This window comes from Dipteris shenzhenensis, chromosome 5 (genome assembly GCF_047967505.1).
Source record: "Dipteris shenzhenensis isolate YYH24624 ecotype China chromosome 5, Dip_SZ_1.0, whole genome shotgun sequence".
In the NCBI taxonomy this organism is placed as follows: Eukaryota; Viridiplantae; Streptophyta; class Polypodiopsida; order Gleicheniales; family Dipteridaceae; genus Dipteris; species Dipteris shenzhenensis.
In genome coordinates, this window is record NC_141600.1 from 43,182,654 (window position 1) to 43,204,379 (window position 21,726).

Sequence of the window (21,726 nt, forward strand, 5' to 3'; positions counted from 1 at the left end):
CGCCGCAAGCATCCAATCTCTAGCTTGTGATCTGGAGGGGTGTGAACCAAAGATGCGTGCGAAGAGAGTCGTGGAATACTCATGCTCCAAGTCCTTTTGCAACTGTTGTAGCTCGTCTTTTGAAAATGTGATGGTTCTTGCGGCCGGTGTGTGCGGTAACGGATTGACTATATGGGTGCCCATTCGTCAATCGAGGTGGGGAAGGCCAACTCAAACACAAAAAAAACTCCGTCCGCTTTCCTGATGCCCAGGAGACCCCCAAAAAAACGGGGGTACACCTGAAGGGAGAGGGTGAAAGAAGGAGGGAGAGAGGAGAGAGAGCAAGTCAGAAGAAGAAGGGGGCAGGTTGAAGGAGGGAGGTTGTTGAAGGGGGGAGCTGGAAGGGGGAAGAGGGAGGGCAGCAACGGGGAGGGAGAGAAGAGAAGGGGACAGCAGGAGGAGAGGGGGAGGAGTGAAGAGGAGAGAGGGAGGGGAGGAGAGAAGGAGGGGGGGAGAGGAGGAGAGGGAAGGGGGGAGCAGATAAGCAGCGCGCGGGGGGGAGGGAGGTGCAAGCAGCAGTGCGGGGGGGCGCGGGAGCAGCAGCGCGGGGGGGCAGCATAGGCAGCAGCGCGGGGGGGAAGGGGAGGGGAGGAGAGGGGAAGGGAAGGGGCAGTAGGGAGGGAGGGGAGAGTGGAGGCAGCAAGGAGGAGAGTTGAAGGGAGGGCAGCAGGAGGAGCGGGGAGCAGCAGCAGGAGCTCCTGACAGGGATGTTTTTTCAAAGCATTAATAGAAGCTCCTTTTTCTTTCATTCCCCAAAGCCACTGCGATATCCTGTGGCAAGGCTTTTAAGGTGACCCATACAGGGCAATAATGAATGAGATTCTGAGCCGGGTCGAAAAGAGGGTCCCAAGACATGACATAAGCAAAATACCCACCTCCGTGGACACCTGCCATATTAACTAGCTGATAAACTGTCTCCACATCAACACACACACACACTTTTTTTTTTTTGGTAAAATCCAGTGCATTGTATTTATATTGTCATAACTTTACAAGAGGGAAAGTCTCCAAGATGGAGAGTATCCCAAAGATCAGAAGCATAAAAAGAAAAGCTCAATGCAAGAAGCATGTATATCACCCTCATGGCAGGCATCATATAAAGATTGCCGCAATGAGGCTCTAAAAGATTCATATGACTTGTGAAACTGGCGGCCCAAGTATGCCAAATTATGCTCTTCCCAGATTGTCCAAAGAGCCCAATATCTCACCCATGAGAGAAAGAGTGAGTATTGAGATAAAGACCTCCTAAATCTGCCAAATAACCAAAAATGTTTCCCAAATATGTGACTCGGGAAACGGAGGTGAAGATGATCTGAAATTTTCCCAAGGAGGTTCCGGGTAGACGGGCAGTGCTAAAGCAAATGAGGGACAGTCTTTGAAGGAGCGTGACACCGTAAGCATGTGGGTGGTGCAATGTGATGTTTGGCAAGTGTGATTCCCACTGACAATGTGCCGGTCATGCATCTCCAAAGAAAAAGTCTTTGTTTCAAAGGCATTTTACACCTCCATAATATTCGGAGATTCTTCCGCCACCATGAAAGGGGCTGCCTGATATGCCACAGAGTATTAGCATATTGATGAATCCAAGGGGCAGGCTGAAGAAGCTTGTAGACTTTGATGGAGGTCAAAACAGGCAGAGGAATAGGATGAGAGCATGTAGCAGAGGGGTACAATTGCCAATCCATAAGCCTGTCTGTGTCAGCCACAAGAGGAATAGGTAGAAAAGGATGCAAGAGATCAGCAATTTTCTTCCATATCAACCTATGATGCATTCCCAATGCATAAGAGGCAGTGGCTTGAGGAAAAGATAAGACATGGCCTTGATCATCTACCACATCATTGATGTATCTAATTCCCAATTTCATGAGATTATATGCCCGAACAGGTTCCTGTAAAGCAAGTGGAATGTCAAAGATGGCACTCCAATGAATACTTTCTTTCCTCATTGAGTTTGTCCCCGAGCGATTATGAGGAGCCCATTTGACTTTAGAAAGTACTTGTTTCCAGTCCAGTATCAGAGCAGTAGAGAAAGGACAGCCAGGAATCTTCCCTACAAATCTCCCAATGACAACCTCCCAATGATTAGTAGTCCAATGGCCATAAGCAGATGTCCTCATGTTGACACACATGGATGCTATCATATAAGTCCATGGCTGTTGTTGACGGAAAAAAGTATGGAGCATAGTCGCCTTCCTTGCAAGTACATGATATCTGATATTTAGAACATTAAGTCCTCCATGCATCCTAGGAGAGCACACCATTTCCATCTTCAGCAGTCTCAATGCTTTCACAACAGTTTTTGTCCTCCATAACAGCTCCATAGCTTGAGACATAAAGGCTGAGATATCTCTAGAGGACCAATGTAGCAAAGGCAAAAAGAACTGAACATAAGACATTACAATAGACTGTACTATTCTGAGCCTGACATGAAGTGGCCAAGTAGAAATTTTCCAATATTCCAATTTATGTTGAAGTCTTTGAAAGATCCATTTTATCTGCTGCTTCCTGGTGATATGCCATCCTATAGGATATCCCAAATGCCTGACTACATCTTTGGAATGCACTATCTGACCTGGCCAGAGAATAGAATGCTAGTCACATTGTTTCAGGGGAAGCAATTTGGATTTGTCAAAGTTGACATGCAATCCCGCTGCTAATCCATACAATGATAATGTGGTCATAAGCATGCGGACTTCCCGGGGAGAGTTCTGTGGCATAAAGAAGGAATCATCCACATATGCCTGTGCCAAAAAAGATGCAGCCCCAGGGATTTTAAGACCAGTCATCTGTCCTGTGCTTGTAAGATGATCAAGATACATCAAGAGGGGATGAGTCGCAATGGCATAGAAAAGAGCACTAAGGGGGCAGCCCTGTCTGACTGATCTACCCAATATCCATGACCGAGATAGATGACTTCCAAGAATGCACTGGGAGGTAGAGCCAGAATAAAGCCAATAAATTGCATTTGCTATCTTGGGACCAAAGCCCAACTTTGTCATGGTTTGAGAGATAAAATCCCATTGAACAGTGTCAAATGCCTTAGTGATATCTACCTGCAATATGAGCACATCTTGATTCGAGTACTTAGCATATTCAATTGCAGTCAATGCATTGGAGATATTGTCATGGATTTGTCTTCGCGGCACAAACCCATACTGATGAGGATGAAGGCCCGCATTCAGTATCCCATGAAGCCTATACACAATCATTTTGGCAATGAGTTTGTAAACTACAGGCATCAAAGTAATAGGCCTCCAATCTGACATATGATCACAGAGATTTTTTTTTGGCACAAGTTTGATTATGCCATGCTTCCAAAGGTGCGGCAATTGATTTTCTTGCTAGGCAACATTGATCATTTGTAAGAGAACATCTTTCAAATCATCCCAAAAAGAAATATAAAATTCCACCGTAAGACCATCCCAGCTAGGGGACTTGTATTTGCCGAGATGGGACAATGCATTATCAAGTTCTGTGTCAGTAAAAGGTCTCTCGAATAAAAGAGCATCATCCATTTCCACTATCTCAGAAACATATTGAAGAAATTCAGTCCTCGCATCAGTCATTTGATTTGATGGGGAGCCAGGGGTAGAGAACAATGTCTGGAAGTAATTTTGGCATTCATCTTGGAGATCAGAGAAAGAGTGCGTCCAAGAGCCATCTAGCTTCCTTACCCTTAGACATGAGTTTTTCTTTCGAGTAGCATGCAGGCCCTGGAAGAAGGCTTTTGATGAGCAGCCCTTATCCATGAGGGGCTTCATTCTTGCTCTAATCTGCCATTTGTGCAATTTCCGCTGATCATTATCAGTCAGTTTGATCCGGGCTTGTGAGAGGGAATCATTTTTTGATTCAGAGAGAGGCCTTAAATGTGAAAATTCAGTCAACTGTTGTGCTGTCCTTTTTGCCCATTTGACCTCATTCCTCCATGTAGCCATGTGCCAGTTTCCATACTCCCTAATGACATTCTGTATACGAGAGACAAAGCTGTCCCAAGCATAATTCATGTCCTCCTGGGCATGCAAAGGCAAGGGACGAATTGCAAATCTGATCATTTGCTGGAAATATTGATGTCGGAGATAAGCGTGATTAACATGCAGTAATCTGCTGGAAAGAGTCGGCAAATCATCCAGTGGCATACCAAATTGCAGATTTATCCATAATGGGGCATGATCTGACAAGCCCAATGAGAAATCTATGAGGAGATGAAGGCTAAAATCTGCATATTGTTGTGGATAGAACAAATACCATCTGTCAAGCCTTGCCCAGTATGTTGTAAATGCATTATGATGAAAAGTATATGCGGGCACTGACCCTTGTAGAAGCAGCCATAAATCTTCAGCCTGCACAGAAAGACGCATGTTATCCCATTTCTGTCTTTCCGATGAAAGCATATGAGATCTTGAAGTAGTGTTATCTCTCAGGAGAGGGGAATTATTAAAATCTCCGCAGATAAATGCATTGGATCTCCATGGATATTTGCTTAAAGAATCCCATAGAGATGCCCTCATGGCAGAGGTCTGGGAGGCATAAACTGATGCAAGCTCAAGAATGTCACCATTGACATTACATTGTATGACTATCCATCGGCCACTGCTGTCATTGAATGCTAACTGAGGCTCCAGCTCATGTCTGACCATTATGCATACACCTGAGTAGGTAGTGGTACCAGCATAATATATATCATAGCCGCCAAAGTGATCATGATGACCAGCCTTAGAGTGTTGATTATGCTCTTGCAAACAAACAATATCTGGCTGCATTTTATGTACATAATTCCAGAAAAGCCTCCACTTTGAGACATTGCAGAGGCTCTGTACATTGTATGTAAAGCACTTAAGTGTTTGATGCATGAAAGAGATATATACAGGAAAGTATAAGTATGAAACAAGATATCAGAGAGGCAAAGCCTCTGCCTGCATGGGTTGCATGCTTTCATGATCCATGAAAGATATGGCATTCTCCCCTTCTTCAGAATCACATATGGGGATACCCTTCTTCAAAACCCCCACCCAATTTTGAAGGACAGGAGCTGAAGTAGAAGCTTGTCCTGGTAAGGGAGAAGAAGCATCCCATTGCCGAGATTGAAAGGGGCGTTGCTTCAATACAACCACCTTCTTAGGCTGTTGAAAACCATCCCGATCTGTCCCCACAGATTCCTTCATCTTCTCTTTTTCTTTTCTAGCAAGTGATTGCACCTGATTAACTGGTTTAGCATTCTTTGCTCCATTTCGATTTGCTGCCTTGGCTTGCAAATTCTCATTCTTTTCCCTTGTCTGGGGCGGCAAGGCATTAGGAGGGGGTTGATGCAGAACCATTGGGTATTCAGAGGCTAGATGCCCAAACTTGTGGCAGGCAAAGCAAGCGCCTGCAAACACACCCCATTTCAAGTCAAAAAACTTTTTCCCCAATTGCACACCCTCAACTTCCACTGCAATAGAAGGAGGGGTAGGTGTGTCAGTGTCCCAGAGGATGCAGAATCTGTTACGATTTCCCATGGGGCGTGGAGGACAAACGACCTGTCCCAATGAAGCAGCCAGGCTAGGCAATTCTTCGTGCATATAATACAGGAAGTTAACAACCTCAACCCATACAGGACAATGATGGCGTATAAGACTTTGGTAATCCTTGTTTGGGGACCAAGGCATGGCATGTACCATCTGCTTCCCGTAGAAGAGGGAAGAAAGCTCAAGGACCCTCTGCTTGCACAAGGCATCTGATAAGTGCACCTCATAAAAGCCTCTGGAGGCAAAATAGACACCCTCTACAAAGCATCCTCCAAGGATAGACTTGATCCATTGCGCAACATCACTGGCGGCTGGGATTCTTCCTGGAAAGAAAATTATTACCACAGTTTGAGATAGCTTCCTGAGAGGATTCACAAGGGAGGGCAATTTCAATTTGTATGTGACCTCCGGAACTGGTTTGCCCCATTCCTGTCATGACTGCTGAAAGTCATCCTTAAGTGTATCAAACACATATTGAGCTTCCATAGTAAGCTCATCATCCTGTGATGCAGGCTGAGAAGGACGACGCTTGGCATCTGCAGATCTTTCTTTTCTAGCATATGTATAGACATCGGAACCTGAAGCCATGATTGAGATATGGCAAAGCAAGGAAGAAATAGAGTGAAAGATGAAGCAGACAGAGAAAATGTACGGAAAGGCACAGGGAGAAGGTGCAGAACTGTACGGCAGAGGCTGCACGGAAAAACTGTACGGAAGGCCTTGTACGGGATAGGCTGTACGGAACAGCAGGAAAAACTGTACGGAAGGTACTGTACGGACGAAGGAGTACTGTACGGAAAAAACCTGTACGGAGGAGCGTATACGGGATGGACTGTACGGAACAGCAAGAAGGCTGTACGGAGGTTCTGTACGGACAAAGGAGTGCTGCATGGAAATATGTACGAAACTGTACGGGAAAAGGCGGGGTTGTACGGGGAAGCTAAGTGCGCTGAAAGTACCGCATTGTACGGAAGGGCTGACAAGAACCGTACGTACGTACGGAAAACGACGAGGTGAGGGAGATGTACGAGCCTGCACGTCAATTTGCAAAGGAGTTGCGACCCTACTTTTGCAGCTGGTACGACCGTCTGGAAAATCCGTACGGTGATCGTACAGACGTACGGACGGAGGGGGAGAGACCTGCAAGGGTATCTTGGCGAGGCTCTCAGCTAGCGCCTTCGCTCACCGTCGCTCACCGTTGCTCACCTGGACACACACTACAACACACACACACACACACACACACAGAGCTTTTTCTCTAGACAGAGAACCCTAGTAATCATTGATAATTCTCCAGACTGATTGTGTGTGTGTGTGTGTTGGGGGAGGGGGTGTGGAGTGGGTTTCTATGGTGGATTTTTCTGTTCCCCACTTTTTACATGCTTTATCAAAGGTTAGCAGGTTAAATAAGGTGGCCTATGCTATGATTGCAGTTCTGAATGTCTGGAATATGTGTGCACCTGTAAATGCTTGCTCAGACATATTTATACTTGAAAAGTGACACAGTGTGCTCTAATGCTGGATTTGTGCAGCATATGAAATGTGTTTTTCTATATCTTCCTTTCTATGTATGCATTTTATTTTTTGACTGACAAACTGAAGCCAAATTGCTGGTTGGTAAAGGCTTCAAAGCTTGCAGAATTGTATAAGCAGAGCTCCGAAGAGTGGTCAAAGAAAGCCACTGATCTTGAAGGTGTTATCAAAGCACTAGAGGTAAGTACCAACTAAACATACAGTGTGCTCCTCTATTGTTTAGACATCCTTTCCTTCTAAGTTTGGATGGCCTGTACTTCTGCTGAATATATGAAACCTCTGCCGTTCTTTTTTTGTGTGGTAGAGGCATTCAGTTTGAAGCCATATATAAAAATGTAGAGCTCACACTATATTATGGTTGTTGCTTAAATGTTTTAGTAAAGCATTCTGTCTGAGTGGTGGTACAGGCTCACTTGAATCAAGTGGAAGCAGATTCCAAAGAGCAGCTGGAGAACGAAGTTCAGGCTCGCAAAAAATCTGAAAAGGTCGGCATAATGTGGATTTTGCCCATGCACCATATAGTTTAGCAGCTATATTGTAAAGTATTTCTGCTTGGTGCTATTTGTATGGGAGAGACTAAAATGAACATGAGCGAATTTTTGTATTCTTCTTCTGAAGTCCTGGTCTTTGTCATCATTCAATTTCCCCTTGATTCTATTGGTGTACACGTTGTTGGGATATCTCAAGGTGTATGCCCCAGGCACACCTTAGGTTCTATGTGTGTGTGCTAGAGGCACAGTTAGGTGCCCATAAGCACTGTTAGATGTGTGTTTGGAGTGGATTGAGCTCGACTCATTTGGTAGGTATGATGGAGATAATCTAGGAGTGATTTATGGATCACGAGATGCTCTCTTGAGCTCATGTGTGATGTCATCTACCTTTGTATTGAGCCTATTTAGAGGCTTCTCTTTCTGAATGAGAGTATCAATTGCATTTTGTGTTCATCACTTCATCCCTTTCAGCTATGTTTATCTTCAACCCTCCATAGCTACTCTCAATTCGTTACATTTGGTATCAGAGCTGCACGATTTCCTGATATATCTTTCCTAGTTGAGCTTAGGAAGCTCGTTGTTCTTCCACTTTGTGATTTCTCATGGAGCTGCCTATTTTTCTGAACGTGGTAAGCTGGAGGTGTTACCTTTTGCTGAAGGAGATGTTGCGCTGTTGCTACTGGATGCATTCCACAAGGCCGAACACTTGTGCCACTTTTTCATCAAGATGACTTGCGGGTATAGCAGTGTCACTCCATCTCTCTGCTTGTGAGTTGCACGACGACCAGCTGGAGTTACATATCCATCGAGAACGATTGAGTTCCTTCCGTAATCTTCCCACGGCTCAGTACGGTGAGCTCTTCCTGCTGCTGAAATTCACATTTGTTTGGGCAATGTGGTGCTCGTGGTTCTTGCCTGTGTAATCACCTAGATGCCCATGTTTCTGAGGTATATCTCCAGTTCGCAACAGTTGTAACTGGAGCATTGTCAAGCCTATCTATGATAGATTTTTTACTCGAGGTCCTATAGCTGATCACCACGTGAGTGCTAAAGCATCTCTCCTTTCTTAGACTCTCAGCATCACGTTTCTTTTGAGTTTTGTATTCATCATGACTTCGACATCTTCTAGATCGATGCTCGCAGAGAAGTTCATGGGGGAAGACTTCCCAATATGGCAAACAACAAATATGAGACTCTTGATGCATAAAGGGCTCTGGAACCTTGTAAATGGAAGAGATCAAAAGCCAGACTTAGATGAAAGTGAGATTCTCTTATGGGAGAAGTCCAATGACAAAGCCTTGGCTATTATCGGACTATACTTGGCTGATAACCTTATTCACCGTGTTGCTTTTGACAAGCCAGCAAGAGAAACGTGGGAGAAACTAGAACATTTGTTTAAAGAGTAGGGTCCTTTGCCCTGGGTTGTTTCCCAAAAAAAAAAGAATGAAATAATATGTTGAGTCACTCAGCCTGGATAGTCCTCCAAAATGAATGTAATAAACTATTGTGTTTTGTGTGTTTTGTAAACACCTCTGGTCACGTTATGATGTAGGCCATGTGTATGTGTTTTGCTCCATGGTACCTCTTGCAGACATAGTGTGCATGTACATGCAGGGGAGATAACCATTGGAAGGTCTTTTGTATCCCTTTTGTTTACCTTACACCCATGGGAACCCTTGCTAGCTTGAGATCCTAGCCATTGATAGATCCATGACCACCATGAGATGGCATGAGACACCTTGTGCTAGCTGTATCCTTGACATAGCCTGAGGCATTCCCTTGAGGGGGGGTTTGTTGGGATATCTCAAGGTGTATGCCCCAGGCACACCTTAGGTTCTATGTGTGTGTGCTAGAGGCACAGTTAGGTGCCTATAAGCACTGTTAGATGTGTGTTTGGAGTGGATTGAGCTCGACTCATTTGGTAGGTATGATGGAGATAATCTAGGAGTGATTTATGGATCACGAGATGCTCTCTTGAGCTCATGTGTGATGTCATCTACCTTTGTATTGAGCCTATTTAGAGGCTTCTCTTTGTGAATGAGAGTATCAATTGCATTTCATGTTCATCACTTCATCCCTTTCAGCTATGTTTATCTTCAACCCTCCATAGCTACTCTCAATTCGTTACACACGACGTTGGGTGTGTGTATGTGCCTTTGAGTTTTGTGCAGGTGTGAGATTTTATGCTTGTAGGATAATGTTCTCGCGTGGAGGTCAAGGCTAGACATGTTCGTGCTGCAAATTTTGAGACCGCTGCAAAGCTGCCAACTGCTGGCAAACACCAATCTCACGTATGAGAATATCTCGTCTCCTGGTACAAGCAACTGAGCGGTAGAAGTCGCTAATACGAGAAAGGGCAGCAGCTACATGTGATGGATATGGCTGCCCACCCTGGACATGAGAAACCCATATCTGCAGGGCTGCCTCTGTAAGGTCCTCCTCTGTGTAAAAGGCATCTGGAATCCTGACGCTGGCAGACCGGCCTCTCAAGTGAGGCTCTGAGATAGCCAACACAACAGGAAAGTGGTCTGAAGTGGAAACCCCAGCAGCAATGCATACCGATCCACCTCTGTCTAGTGCCCAATCATCAACATAGAATCTGTCAATGCGTGCATGAATAGGCATCTGCTGCCTCCTGTTCGACCAAGAGAACAGGAGGGACTGTGGCTGAATAAGAAAGGCATCGTCCAACCAAGTATCTCTGCCACAGAAGTGAAAAAGGAAGGCATCCCAAGCTGCTTTCTCCAAAGAGTGAAGTCCGCCTTCTCTACCCCCTTCTTTGTCTGACGGTAACTCAACCATGTTAAAGTCACCTCCAATCACCCATGAATCCGCAATGGGGGCCCAGGAGAGCAAATCCTTCCACATAAGGACACGTTCCCTTGTTGATATCTAAAATTATGGTTATGGGCGTGTATAATTGTGGTAAAGCTGTCTAGCTTGTGCCCCTAAGCATGGTGGAATGGATCATGTATGAGCTCTCATAAATTTGTAACGGCAATTTCCATTTGCTTTCACTTAAAGAGTTTGGCATGCTCATGCAATTCTTTAGAGGCTAAGACTTCCATGCAAGTATTCAAGAAAAAAACTACGATTCTTTCTTTGTCCTTCATGAGTTTTTAAGCTCCCCCCAAATAGTGGATTAGTTTTTTTATTTATACATGCATAAATCCACATAGCACTAGGCAATTGTTGCATGACCATGTTATGATGTGGACCATGGTGTTTGATTAAAGTGAAGCACGAGGAGTCGAGTAAATCACTCTACCATGGTTTTAGGAAGATCTAAGAGCCGAGATGGTTCTACAATGTGCCTGGGTGATGGCCCAAGGCTGTAGTCTACTCAGAGCATCACTCCAAGTCAATGATAGTCTGCAGCTTGATATAGGAGTCGTGGGGGGGGTGTGTGTTTTCACAAAAAAAAAGAGTGTGTTTTCACCTGTGTGTTGGAAGCTCTTGGTCTTCAGTGCTGCTCGAGCCCTTGAGAGAGCTCGTCTGGATGCTCCCTCTTCCGTGGTTATTAGCTGCTTAGAGGTTGCAGCAGTTTCTGGCTGTTGTTTGTTCATTTCTGAAGCTTGCAAGGCCTTCGTTCAGTTCGCATTTCCTCCTGGAGGTTTTTCACCAGTTTGCGACTGTTCTTTGGCTTGCTTTTGGTCTCATGCAGCTCCTTCCTATCAGCCCAAGCAGTTGGAGCTTCGTCAGTAAGCCCGCCTGGATCTGCTCTCTGGTCGCGTCTGGCCGTGGAGCTGGCCTGGCTCGTGGGTATTTTGTGGAGTTGGCCCCAGCAGGGTGGAGGGCTTTTTTGGCTCCATTGGACTTCGAACAACCCCTGGAGTAGGCTGCAGCTCCTCGCACATGTTTTTTGGACCTGTCCTCTCTTTTGGTCCCGGGCAGCCCTTTGGTTGGCAAGTGTTTGCTGTTGGAGCTCTGCTTGGTCCTGTGCAGCCTCTACTTGATACTCTCTTCAGCTTTCAGTTTGCTACCATCGATCCTTGGTGTTTTGAGAAGTGTACCTGGTTTTCGTTGCGCCTTTCCAGCTACTGTTGTGTTTCTAAGAGCAGCCCTCACAACCTAGTGCTCTCCGGAGTCTTCAGCTTGATTGGCAGAGTTTTGGAAGGCCTGAGCCTTCTTTTCTTTGCCGGAAGCCCCCTCTTACTGTGCTGGTTTTTTTCAGCCAGCCTTTTGTGAGGATTCTGTCCTCTTTAGCCTTCTGCCTTTTTTGCATGCCGCCCCCCCCCCCCCCGCCCGCCCCCCCCCCCCCCCGGGTTTCCTTTCTGGTAGCACAATGTCTATGCTTGTTGTACTTGAAGTTTGAATCTTGGTGGCAAGCCTTGGTCCGGCAAGAGGGGCTTCCATGGCAGCATCCTCAACTCCCCAAGCTGTTAAGGTTCTTCTTTCTTCAGCAGACAAACAAGAGGTTAAGAATGCATTTTAGTCACTCCAGGACAGGGCAGTGGTGGGCAGGGTTGTGGGACCCACTCCCTCGAGGAGTCAGGTGCGTGATTGGATCCCCTTGAGTTAGGCACTAGAGGGTGACCACGTTCAGAGGGTACCATCTATGGGAGAGAAGTCTCCCTTCTTCAGTTGAGTTCCTCTGACACCTACCCTGGCCCTTGTGGAGTAGAGCCCCATTTTTCTCAGCCCGACCACATGGTGCAAGCTTGTTCCAGAGGTTAGGGTCGCCCTCCCTTCCCTTCTCTCTTTCTTAGCTCATCAGGTGCAGTAGAGGGAGGATGTTGCAGATAGAGCTCTAACATTCAGCCAGGTAGCAGCTGGATTCTTTGGCTCCTTGGGTGGAGCCTTTTGTGAGGGCTTGGACCAGGGTGGAGAAAAAGAAGCCTGGCAAGAGGGTCGCCAAGAATTGTAGGCGGAGAGCCAAATGTCGGCAACGAGTGGCAGCAGCTTCCTCGGTGTAGGGGAGGATTCCCAACGGGAAGGTCATTGTGGACTCCAAACATATGGAGGCTAGAATGGAACTTAATATGGAAGAACATGCCAAGGAGGCTAAATGATGGTTTGGGAATGTTCTTGGTTTCATCTAGGTATATGCTTCTGGCATATTAGCGGACATGCAAATTTCACCTTGTGAAGTTTTCATCCAAGTTGCGGCTTTTCATCCAAGTTGCAGCCTGCTGGTATTGCAATAATTCTTTCTATCTTCAATGGTCCGTTGCCCTATCAGCTAGATTTACATGCTTGTTTGGGAGAGACTAAAAGGAAATTGTTTAGACTTCACAAGCAATTTGTAGATTTGTATGTGTGAGAGCATATTTTTATACTATGGTCTACACCCATTGTTGGGCGCTGATGACATCAGTGGGGATGTCATAGTAGCTAGTTCCTGCTGTGCGTGATGGAGTTTGTGGTTTTCAATCTTATGAGTGACTATCGTGAGATTCACTATGTTGTGTTTTTAGAGGATGAGTTTGGGAATGTTCCTGGATTCATCTAGGTATATGCTTTTGCCATACTAGCGGACATACGAATTTCACCTTGTGAAGTTTTTGTCTAAGTTGCGGCTTGCTGGTATTGCGATAATTCTTTCTATTTTAAATGGTGTGTTGCCCTATCAGCTAGATTTAGATGCTGGTTTGGGAGAGACTAAAATGAAATCGTTTAGACTTTACAAGTAGTTGTAGCTTGAATGAAGAGATTTTGGACTACTTTTTGATTAGCCTTCTCCTTTAGTGCTAGCCTTCGTCATGGCTGAGTCTGCCCTTTACATTCGGAGTGCCGACAGAAACTCAGTATGAAGACTTTGTATAAATGGATGCTGAAGTATGTGTGGGTGTGTGGATTTGTATGTGTGAGAGCATATTTTATACTATGGTCTACACCCACTGTTGGGCATTGATGACGTCAATGGGGATGTCATAGTAGCTAGTCCCTGCTATGCATGGTGGAGTTTATGGTTTTCAATCTTATGAGTGACTATCGCGAGATTGAAACTGCACTATGTTGTGTTTTTAGAGGATGAGTTTGGGAATGTTCCCGGATTCAGCTAGATATGTGCTTCTGTCCAAATTAGCGGACATGCAACTTTCACCTTGTGAAGTTTTCATCCAAGTTGCGGCTTGCTGGTATTGCGATAATTCTTTCTATCTTAAATGGTGCTTTGCCTTATCAACTAGATTTAGATGCTCATTTGGGAGAGGCTAAAATGAAATTGTTTAGACTTCACAAGCAGTTGTAGCTTGAATGGAGAGATTTTGAACTACTTTTTGATTAGCCTTCTCCTTTAGTGCTAGCCTTCGTCATGGTTGAGTCCGCCCTTCACCTCCGGAGCGCTGAAAGAAACCCAATGTAAAGACTTTGTATAAATGGATGCTCAAGTATATGTGGGTGTGTGGATTTGTATGTGTGAGAGCATATTTTATACTATGGTCTACACCCACTGTTGGGCGCTGATGACGTCAGTGGGGATGTCATAGTAGCTAGTCCTTGCTATGCGTGATGGAGTTTATGGTTTTCAATCTTATGAGTGACTATCGTGAGATTGAAACTGCACTATGTTGTGTTTTTAGAGGATGAGTTTGGGAATGTTCCTGGATTCATCATTCATCTAGGTATATACTTTCACATTGAGGCTTTTTTTGGGCCTTCCGCTGCAGATATTTACAAATCTTTCTTTCTTTCTTTCCACACACACGCACTTACGCATGCACACCATTCATAATTTCATTGTATTTCTTTCCTTTCGTAGAATCTTTGAAATGTTCCCCTTTAGGGATCTAGTGGAATGGTTTTTATCCTTTTGATTTCATAATTTTGTGGGATATTATTCAGGAAGCCGAAGAAAGGAAAGAGAAATTGGAGAAGGTTGAAAGAGAGTTAGAGTTATACAAAAACGGTAAAGAGCAGGATTCTCTCTTAATGATCAGCACCTTTTCAGATGCAGCTCCTAGACAGCTGGATCTCAGGTATTTCTGTTTCATTATGATATTGATGCCTATGACTGAAAACAAAAGCACTTAGTAAAGCAAGGATGTTGATGCTACTGTTTTTGTTGACTCAGATTCTGTTAATTATCACAAGCCTGCCTTTATTTCTTTTATGCTTTTTATTTCTAAATTATTCCTGGGCCTGACCAGTGATCAGCAGCTTTCATTGGAGCTCCATGGTGAAGGACCTTTACTCCCAGTTGTCCCTTCTGGAATATCAGGGACTGCTCTTGCTGCAGCTCTGTTACGGGACGGTTGGAGTGTAAGCTAATATCCTTATAGTAACTTTCGAATATAAAGGTACTTCTTGTGACCTTATCTTACTTGTGTTCCCCTTGTTTTCATCCACAGCTCACCAAAGTCTATGTCAAGTATCAGGAGGCCGTTGATGCATGGCGTCATGAAAGACAGGAGAGAAGGCAATCCCAGGCCCTGCTTCAGCGGGTAAACCAGAGCTTCCTCTTTTTTACTTAAAATTACACTTGTACTGTGGAGAAGATAGACTGCAGCTGATGCTTGGGTTTTGATGAATCATGACATTATAAGCTCCACTTTGCTTACTAGGTTGCACAACTTTGTCACAAACTAGGTTTGGCATTCTCTTTTGATTTAGGCTTTAAAAAGTCACATGTCAGAATCCCTCAGTCCACGCAAGTAGCAAAAGATTCTGATTGAAGCTTCTTGAAAATTAGATGAGAGGGGGAAGCCTGATATGCCTCAAGGAGTTAAGGCTGGTAATTTGGTTTTTCCATAAAATCTATTAAGTATGAACGAAACCCGCGAGAGCAAAAACTCAAGGCGGCAATACATCATGAGAAAACACCCTCAAAAGGAGGTAGGAAACAACCAAGTTTGAGGTTGAAAATGCCATCTCAGCCTCGTAGTAGTCTTAGAGAAGAAAGGGGAGCGCCCGATTCTCTGAAGAATATAGCCCTCGTAGCAGAGGCTGCATGTGATGGTCGCCGAGATGGCCATTTGTGTATGTATAGTGTCTGTCCATCCAAAGCCTCTTTGCATCTGGCTCTCGAAATATACTAGTTCTGCCTCTTGTACAAGCATCTCGAAATGGAATCCATGTAGCCTAAGTTGATGTTTGGGCAGAATGTTTCTTGCAAATCAATGTTTTGCAAGCGCTTGTGGCCGATGCTTATTGTAATGTACGTTATAGTTAATAAATCGGATTTTATGTAAGGCCACACTGTAATACTTTCCAGTATCCCCCAAGAAGAGTCCACAGACGATTTTACAGCTCTGAAAGGTGAAGCTAGAACATTATCCAGAGAGCATGGCTCAACAAAATAGCGACGAATCGATAAAGCCCAAGACAAGTCTGTCTCTCATAGAAGGAAAGTGATTTGAGGTGGATACTCTAGCCGAAATGCATATCCGCCTCTATCCAGAGCCCAATCAGCCACATAAAATCTATCAATTCGTGCATGGATGGGCATCTGTAGTCTCCTATTCGACCATGAAAATAGGAGTGAGTGTGGCTGTGTGTGAAACACATCATCAAACCATGTATCTTTGCCACTGAATTGGAACAGGAAGGCATCCTCTCCGAGTGAATACCACCTTCTCTACCCCCTTTCTTATATGAAGGCAACTCCACCATATTGAAATCACCTCCAATGACCCATGAATCTGCAATGCGGCCCCAGAAGAGTAGCTTCTTCCACATAAGGACATGATCCCCTTAGTTGTTGGGAGCGTATAGGTTTAGAAAACAAACCTTACGTCCCTTAGGATCCACTGAGCTTTGGAGGGGATAATGACTTCGTGTCCTGTTACAACCAAGGGGAGAAAAGATGCAGAAACTGAAATGCATGTACCACCCCGAGTGTCAACTATAGGTGACCAAAAGGTGTAGCCTGAAAGCATCACTTTACTTGACACAATCATTGGCATCCAATTTGTGTTCCTGAATAAGGAGAATGTCAATAGCACCACTAGTAACACACCTGGATGTAGAATCAGCTATCGACGACGGCGATGTGGCATGCCACCAAGGCCCTGTATGTTCCAAGATACAATCCTCATTGGCGGGAAAAGGTAGGGTGGAATACCTTACCCGACTTGGTGGCAGAAACGAACCTCTCCTGAGAAGGAGACCTTCTCCCAAATCTGTCAAGTGGAGGGAAATCCACATGGGAAAGAACCCCCACCCCTGCGGAGGGAGATACTCTGTCGATAGGAAATCCAATAAAAACATCCCCAAATGCGGAGGGCACAAACAACTTCTCAATCTCCCCCAAATTTTCCAGGACAGAAAATGAGTTCCTATGTACTAGGCCTGACACAAGAGTGCCCTGTAGTCGAGGAAGGAGGAGAAGAGGAAACCTCCTTGCCTCTATCAATGGAAGAAGTCCGAAGTGCAGTAGAGGCAGGTGGCTGCACGGGTAGAGGACCAGGAGTTTGCGCGTCCGCATAAGAGCCATCACTGGTCCTAACCTTAGTTGGAACTAAGGTATCTCTGGCAGGAGCTATGGCATCAGAAGGCCTCTCTTGATTTGTAACGGAAGTAATGGGAGCCTTAGTCGCAACCAAAACACGAATGGCTCTTGTTGCAATCGAAGAAGAGCCCGGGTCATGAGAGGTGTCCTCCTGTGTTGGTGGAGTAACAACCCTAACCGCAACCCAACGGGGGACGGCAAGTGGAGGATGCAAGAAGAAGCCTTGGACATGCTGAAGGAGCTGGTTGCCTGGTAGCACGAGTTGCAGGACAAATAGGGAGTGCTAAGGCAGCGGTATGAGGAGGAGCCGCACCCGAACACTTCGTGGGTTTTTTCCCCCCTCCTTGCAGTCTCTAGCAAAGTGTGCGTGGGTCTTGCATATCCTCTATTGATCCTGTCTGCCCGCAATCTCTATCCTTTGGCGGAAAAAGGATCCATCTGGTTGCTGAAGCATGATGTGGTCATCCATGATGTTAGAGTCAGAGACAATGACCCTAACTCTAGGCACCCCCTCGGCGTTAACTGCCTCCGCTGAAGGAGGGGTCTCTGTGACCACTCGAAAGGAGGCTCCAAAAGGGGCAAGGTGCCGATGGTACACATGAGGAAGGCCGGGTAGTTGGATAAAAAGAGATGTGATGCGACTGTTCTTCTCAACAAGGTCAAAACTTAGAGTGAAAGGTGATAGAAAGATCCTCCTAGAGGCTAGCACCAAGGCATTAGCCTTGAGCACTGAAGCCGTGGCCTCAGGAGAATCAAAAACCACCTGGAAGAAAGTAACTGAACATCTGAAGGTAAGGAGCGAGGTCTTCCGGTAAGGCCACAAGCATCGAACCCCTGGCTTGTGATCTGGAAGGATGGGACCCATGGATGTGAGCGAAGAGCGAGGTGAACTTTCTGTCTCCACATCTTTTTTGAGCTGCTGCAACTTGTCTTTGAGAAAATAATTGTTTTCGCGGCCGGTGGAAGCGGATGAGGATTGATTGAATGTGTATCCATTCGTCAATTGAGGTGAGGAGGCCGAGTCGAACACGGTAAAGCTCTATCCGACACTCCTTGCTGCAGGAGGGGCTGGGAAAAGAAGAGGCTGAGGCAGGGCAGGGGCAGGGTAGGAGAAGGGAAGGCTAAGATTCGTTTTGGAGCAGCAACACTTACTATATCGAAATCGTTTTCGCTTTTTGGAGCAGCCAAAGCTTAGAGCCGAAATTCATTTTGGGAGCAGCCAAAGCGTGGATCAAAATCATTTTTTGGAGCAGCCAAAGATTGGAGCTGAAATTTGTTTTTTGGAGAAGCCAAATCCTGGATCAAAATCGTTTTTTGGAGCAGCCAAATCTTGGAGCTGAATTTCTTTTGTGAGCAGCAGCACTTCATAGATGAAAATCGTTTTTTGCAGTAGCCAAAACCCGGAGCTGAATTTCTTTAATTGGAGCAGCCAAAGCTTGGAGCTGAATTTCATTTTTGAAGAGCAGCCTAACTGGAGAGGGTGAAGGAGGGAGTAGAAAGGGAGAGAGGGGAGGGAGAGAGAGGCTGATGGGAGGGAGAGAGAGGCTGAGAGAGAGGACGGAGAGGCTGAGGGGAGCAAGGAGCGATGTGGAGTTGCTAGGCTGGCAATTTCAAAGAGGCTCTGCCATGAATTAAGGACACAAAGCTTGGAAATGATAGGATGTGTGGCTTATCTGTTGTGAGAAAGATCTAAAGTCGGAAGAATGAAGAATGAGAGAGTACACGGGTTGGCAAGATGACGAAACCCTAGGCAACCCGAACTAGGGTCCCCCCACCACCACCACCCCCCCAAAAAAAAAAAAACCTTTAACTGCTGGCTGTGGTTAGGAGGAAAACCTTTGGATAAGGGAAAAAGAGCCCCTAACCCTTTTGACTAATTATTACATTGGCGTTGCCTTAATATACCAATATTCCCATCACCCCCTTTGCAGTGACAATGTCTTGATGTACAAGTTGTGATCTCATATACCAAACACAAGTAAGACCAAAGCCTTGAAGAAAGCTTCAAACTTTGCTGTGGGTAGAGCCTTGGTAAAAAGATCTGCAACAGTTTGATGTGTAGGCGATAGACCGAAATTGATTTCTGCTAGATGCAATCTCTCATATTGATAATGTATCTCAGTGTGCTTTGTGTGAGCGTGAAGCACATGTTTCCGTGCCACGGCAACACACTTTGACTGTCAGTGAGAATGGGAGTAGAATGCAAACCATCACAAAGATCTACCATCAATCTCTTGAGCCATACACATTCTATTGTGGTTATGAACGCTGCCCTGTCCTCGCAACATGATGTTGCCGTAGTGTATAGTGTAATGCTTCTTGATTAATAAAGAAATGCATGAACTGCCAATGAAGAAACAATTGCTACGGGTGCAATGTCTGGTATCATAATCAGCAGCCCAGTCCGAATCATTAAAAACAGCCCAGAGTCACCCCCTTCGCATACAACATACCAAGAGATTGAGTACTCTGCAGATACTTGTTATGGGACTCCAAAGCTGTGTCTTTGGGCTATGCATATACCTGCTCATTGGACTGAATATCTAGATGGGTATTGCAGAGATAAATGAGGCACCCAACAGCTTTACTGTATGTAACGGCATCAAATCATTCACTTGCATCATGCCTGAAGAGCCTCAGCCTTGGCTCCATAGGAGTAGAAATGGGCTTGCAGTCCTAACAATTGAACCTTTGTAAGAGGCTCTGAATATATTTGGACCCTGTTCACACCAGAGGGTTGGTTTGAAACTCTGAGAGAGTGGGTTGCATATTCAGAGGTTCATGTGAGCATTTTTTTTTTGCAATGATGATTTCTTGTTGCTTGATGAGCCCTCAAGAGAAAACGAAGAGTAATAATTGCTAGTGGGGAGCTCTCTTGGTGCTGCTGCGGCTGCAACATCACATTCCCAAGCTGCACAATCTAAACATCTACCTGTAGTCAGTAAAAACTTGCTTGGAAACTGCCCATAAAAATTTACGGCCTGGTTTTTTCCCCAACTTTCTTGATTTGCCCGATGCACTCATCGTGCAAAATCAATAAATGCTGACGAGTTGCCATGGACCCCTACTTGCTCCTCATAGTTTACCGAGAGAGTCCACAGCAAATAAGAACAATGTGTTCATCTGATTGCATAAACTGAATGCCCAGATAATAGTATAACATGACTAGATCAGACATTTCAAATGAAGCTTCAAGTTCATTCTTGAAATCTGCAATTTTCTCTTCATTTGTGCTTGTGAGCAGCATCTTCTTGACATAAAGGTAACTCTCAGCTGGACTATCGTGCAGACCTTGACGGGTCAAATATGTATGAAGCTTCTCATATTGAGCTTGTGGAGCTTGTTTCAAGCCATAAAGTGCTTTATATAGCTTGCATACTTTGTCTTCCTAACTAGGCATATAAAACCAATAAGCTGACTCACATACACTTTTCATGCAAGTCCCCCTTTGGGGAAGACTGTTTTGTTAACCAATTGATGCACTTTCCACCCAAAATGAGCAACCCAATGAAACAACACATTTGATGGTGGTCATCTTGAAACTGGGGGCAAAGGTCTCATCTTAATCTATCCCCTTTTGCTGAGAATAGCCTTTGGCGATTGACCTTGCCTTGTACTTGTCAATGGTACCATCAGACTTTCTCTTGATCTTGTGCATTCACTTTGTGACAATAGCTTTCTTTCCTATGGATAAATCCACTTCATGTATCCCAGATTAGCAAAATACTTGTCGATTCTCCTATACATACTTTTGGGTGCTTGCTTTAAGCTGTAGAGACTTTTCTTGAGATGGCAAACCTGATGCTCTTTCTCTGGTTCAATATACCCTGTTGGTTGTTGCCGCACGTAGACTTAAGCGTGTAGGTAACCATTGAGAACATCATTTTTGACATCTAGGTGCTAGACATTCCATTTGCTGAGTGTTGCTAGTGATATCAAAAATCTCATGGAATTCATCTTTGCTACTGGAGCATAAGTCTCATCATAATCTTGACCATATTGCTATGCAAATCTTTTGCAACTAGTCTGGCTTTGTACTTTTCAATGCTTCCATCTGGATGGTACTTCACTTTGTAAACCCATTTGTTTGCAATGGCCTTCTTTCTTGGTGGAAGGTCGCATAATTCCCAAGTGTGGTTTTTATACAAAGCTTCCATTTCTTCATTCATAGCAGTTTGCTATTCTGGCTTATCAATTGCGTCTTCGAAGTAAATTGGCTCTTCTGTAGTCATGATGGTAGTCATAAGATCATAATTGGTGGTTTCAATCTGAATTGCTTTGCCTTTTTGAGCATATGTCAATCTGGCTCGTGGTTTGCTTTTCCTAGTAGACCGTCTGAGTTGCTGCTCTTCTTGCAGTGTGTCTGGCAATTCTTGCTCTTCTTCGTCAACCTTTTCTATAGGTGACTGAATAATTGATGTGTCTATCTCTGGTGTATTTGATGTTTTTCATTCTGATTCTTCATCAAATATTACTTCTCTGGAGATTATGACCTTTTGGTTGATGGGATCATATAGTTTGCATGCTTTGCTTTCTTCACTGCAGCCAATCATGATGCATTTACATGACTTCACATCCAACTTTCTGCGATAATCGTCATGTATGTGGGCATATGCTATGTAACAAAAAATGCGGAGATTCCCAATGCGTGGCTTGTATCCAGTGAATGTCTCATAAGGTGTCATACCCTAAATTGGTTCGGTTGGAAGCCGAGTAAGTAAGTAGTTTGTAATGGCAATTGCTTTTTTCCAATACTGATTTGGAAGAT

The 21,726-nt window shown here is 44.8% G+C and overlaps 1 protein-coding gene across 4 annotated transcripts in view; it reads left to right on the forward strand.

Moving 5' to 3' along the window:
- LOC147902058 (nuclear-pore anchor-like) overlaps positions 1 to 21,726 on the forward strand; it is a 194,651-nt gene that overhangs the window by 56,392 nt on the left and 116,533 nt on the right. For all 4 annotated transcript variants that reach the window (XR_015540999.1, XM_087374650.1, XM_087374651.1 and 1 more), the window contains exons 7-11: positions 7,167 to 7,256; positions 7,484 to 7,561; positions 14,354 to 14,487; positions 14,659 to 14,770; positions 14,860 to 14,952. Coding sequence is in view for 3 of the 4 variants with exons in the window: in XM_087374650.1 (XP_087230776.1) it covers positions 7,167 to 7,256; positions 7,484 to 7,561; positions 14,354 to 14,487; positions 14,659 to 14,770; positions 14,860 to 14,952 (507 nt within the window). In the remaining variant the exon portion in view is untranslated. The remainder of the gene's footprint in view (positions 1 to 7,166; positions 7,257 to 7,483; positions 7,562 to 14,353; positions 14,488 to 14,658; positions 14,771 to 14,859; positions 14,953 to 21,726) is intronic.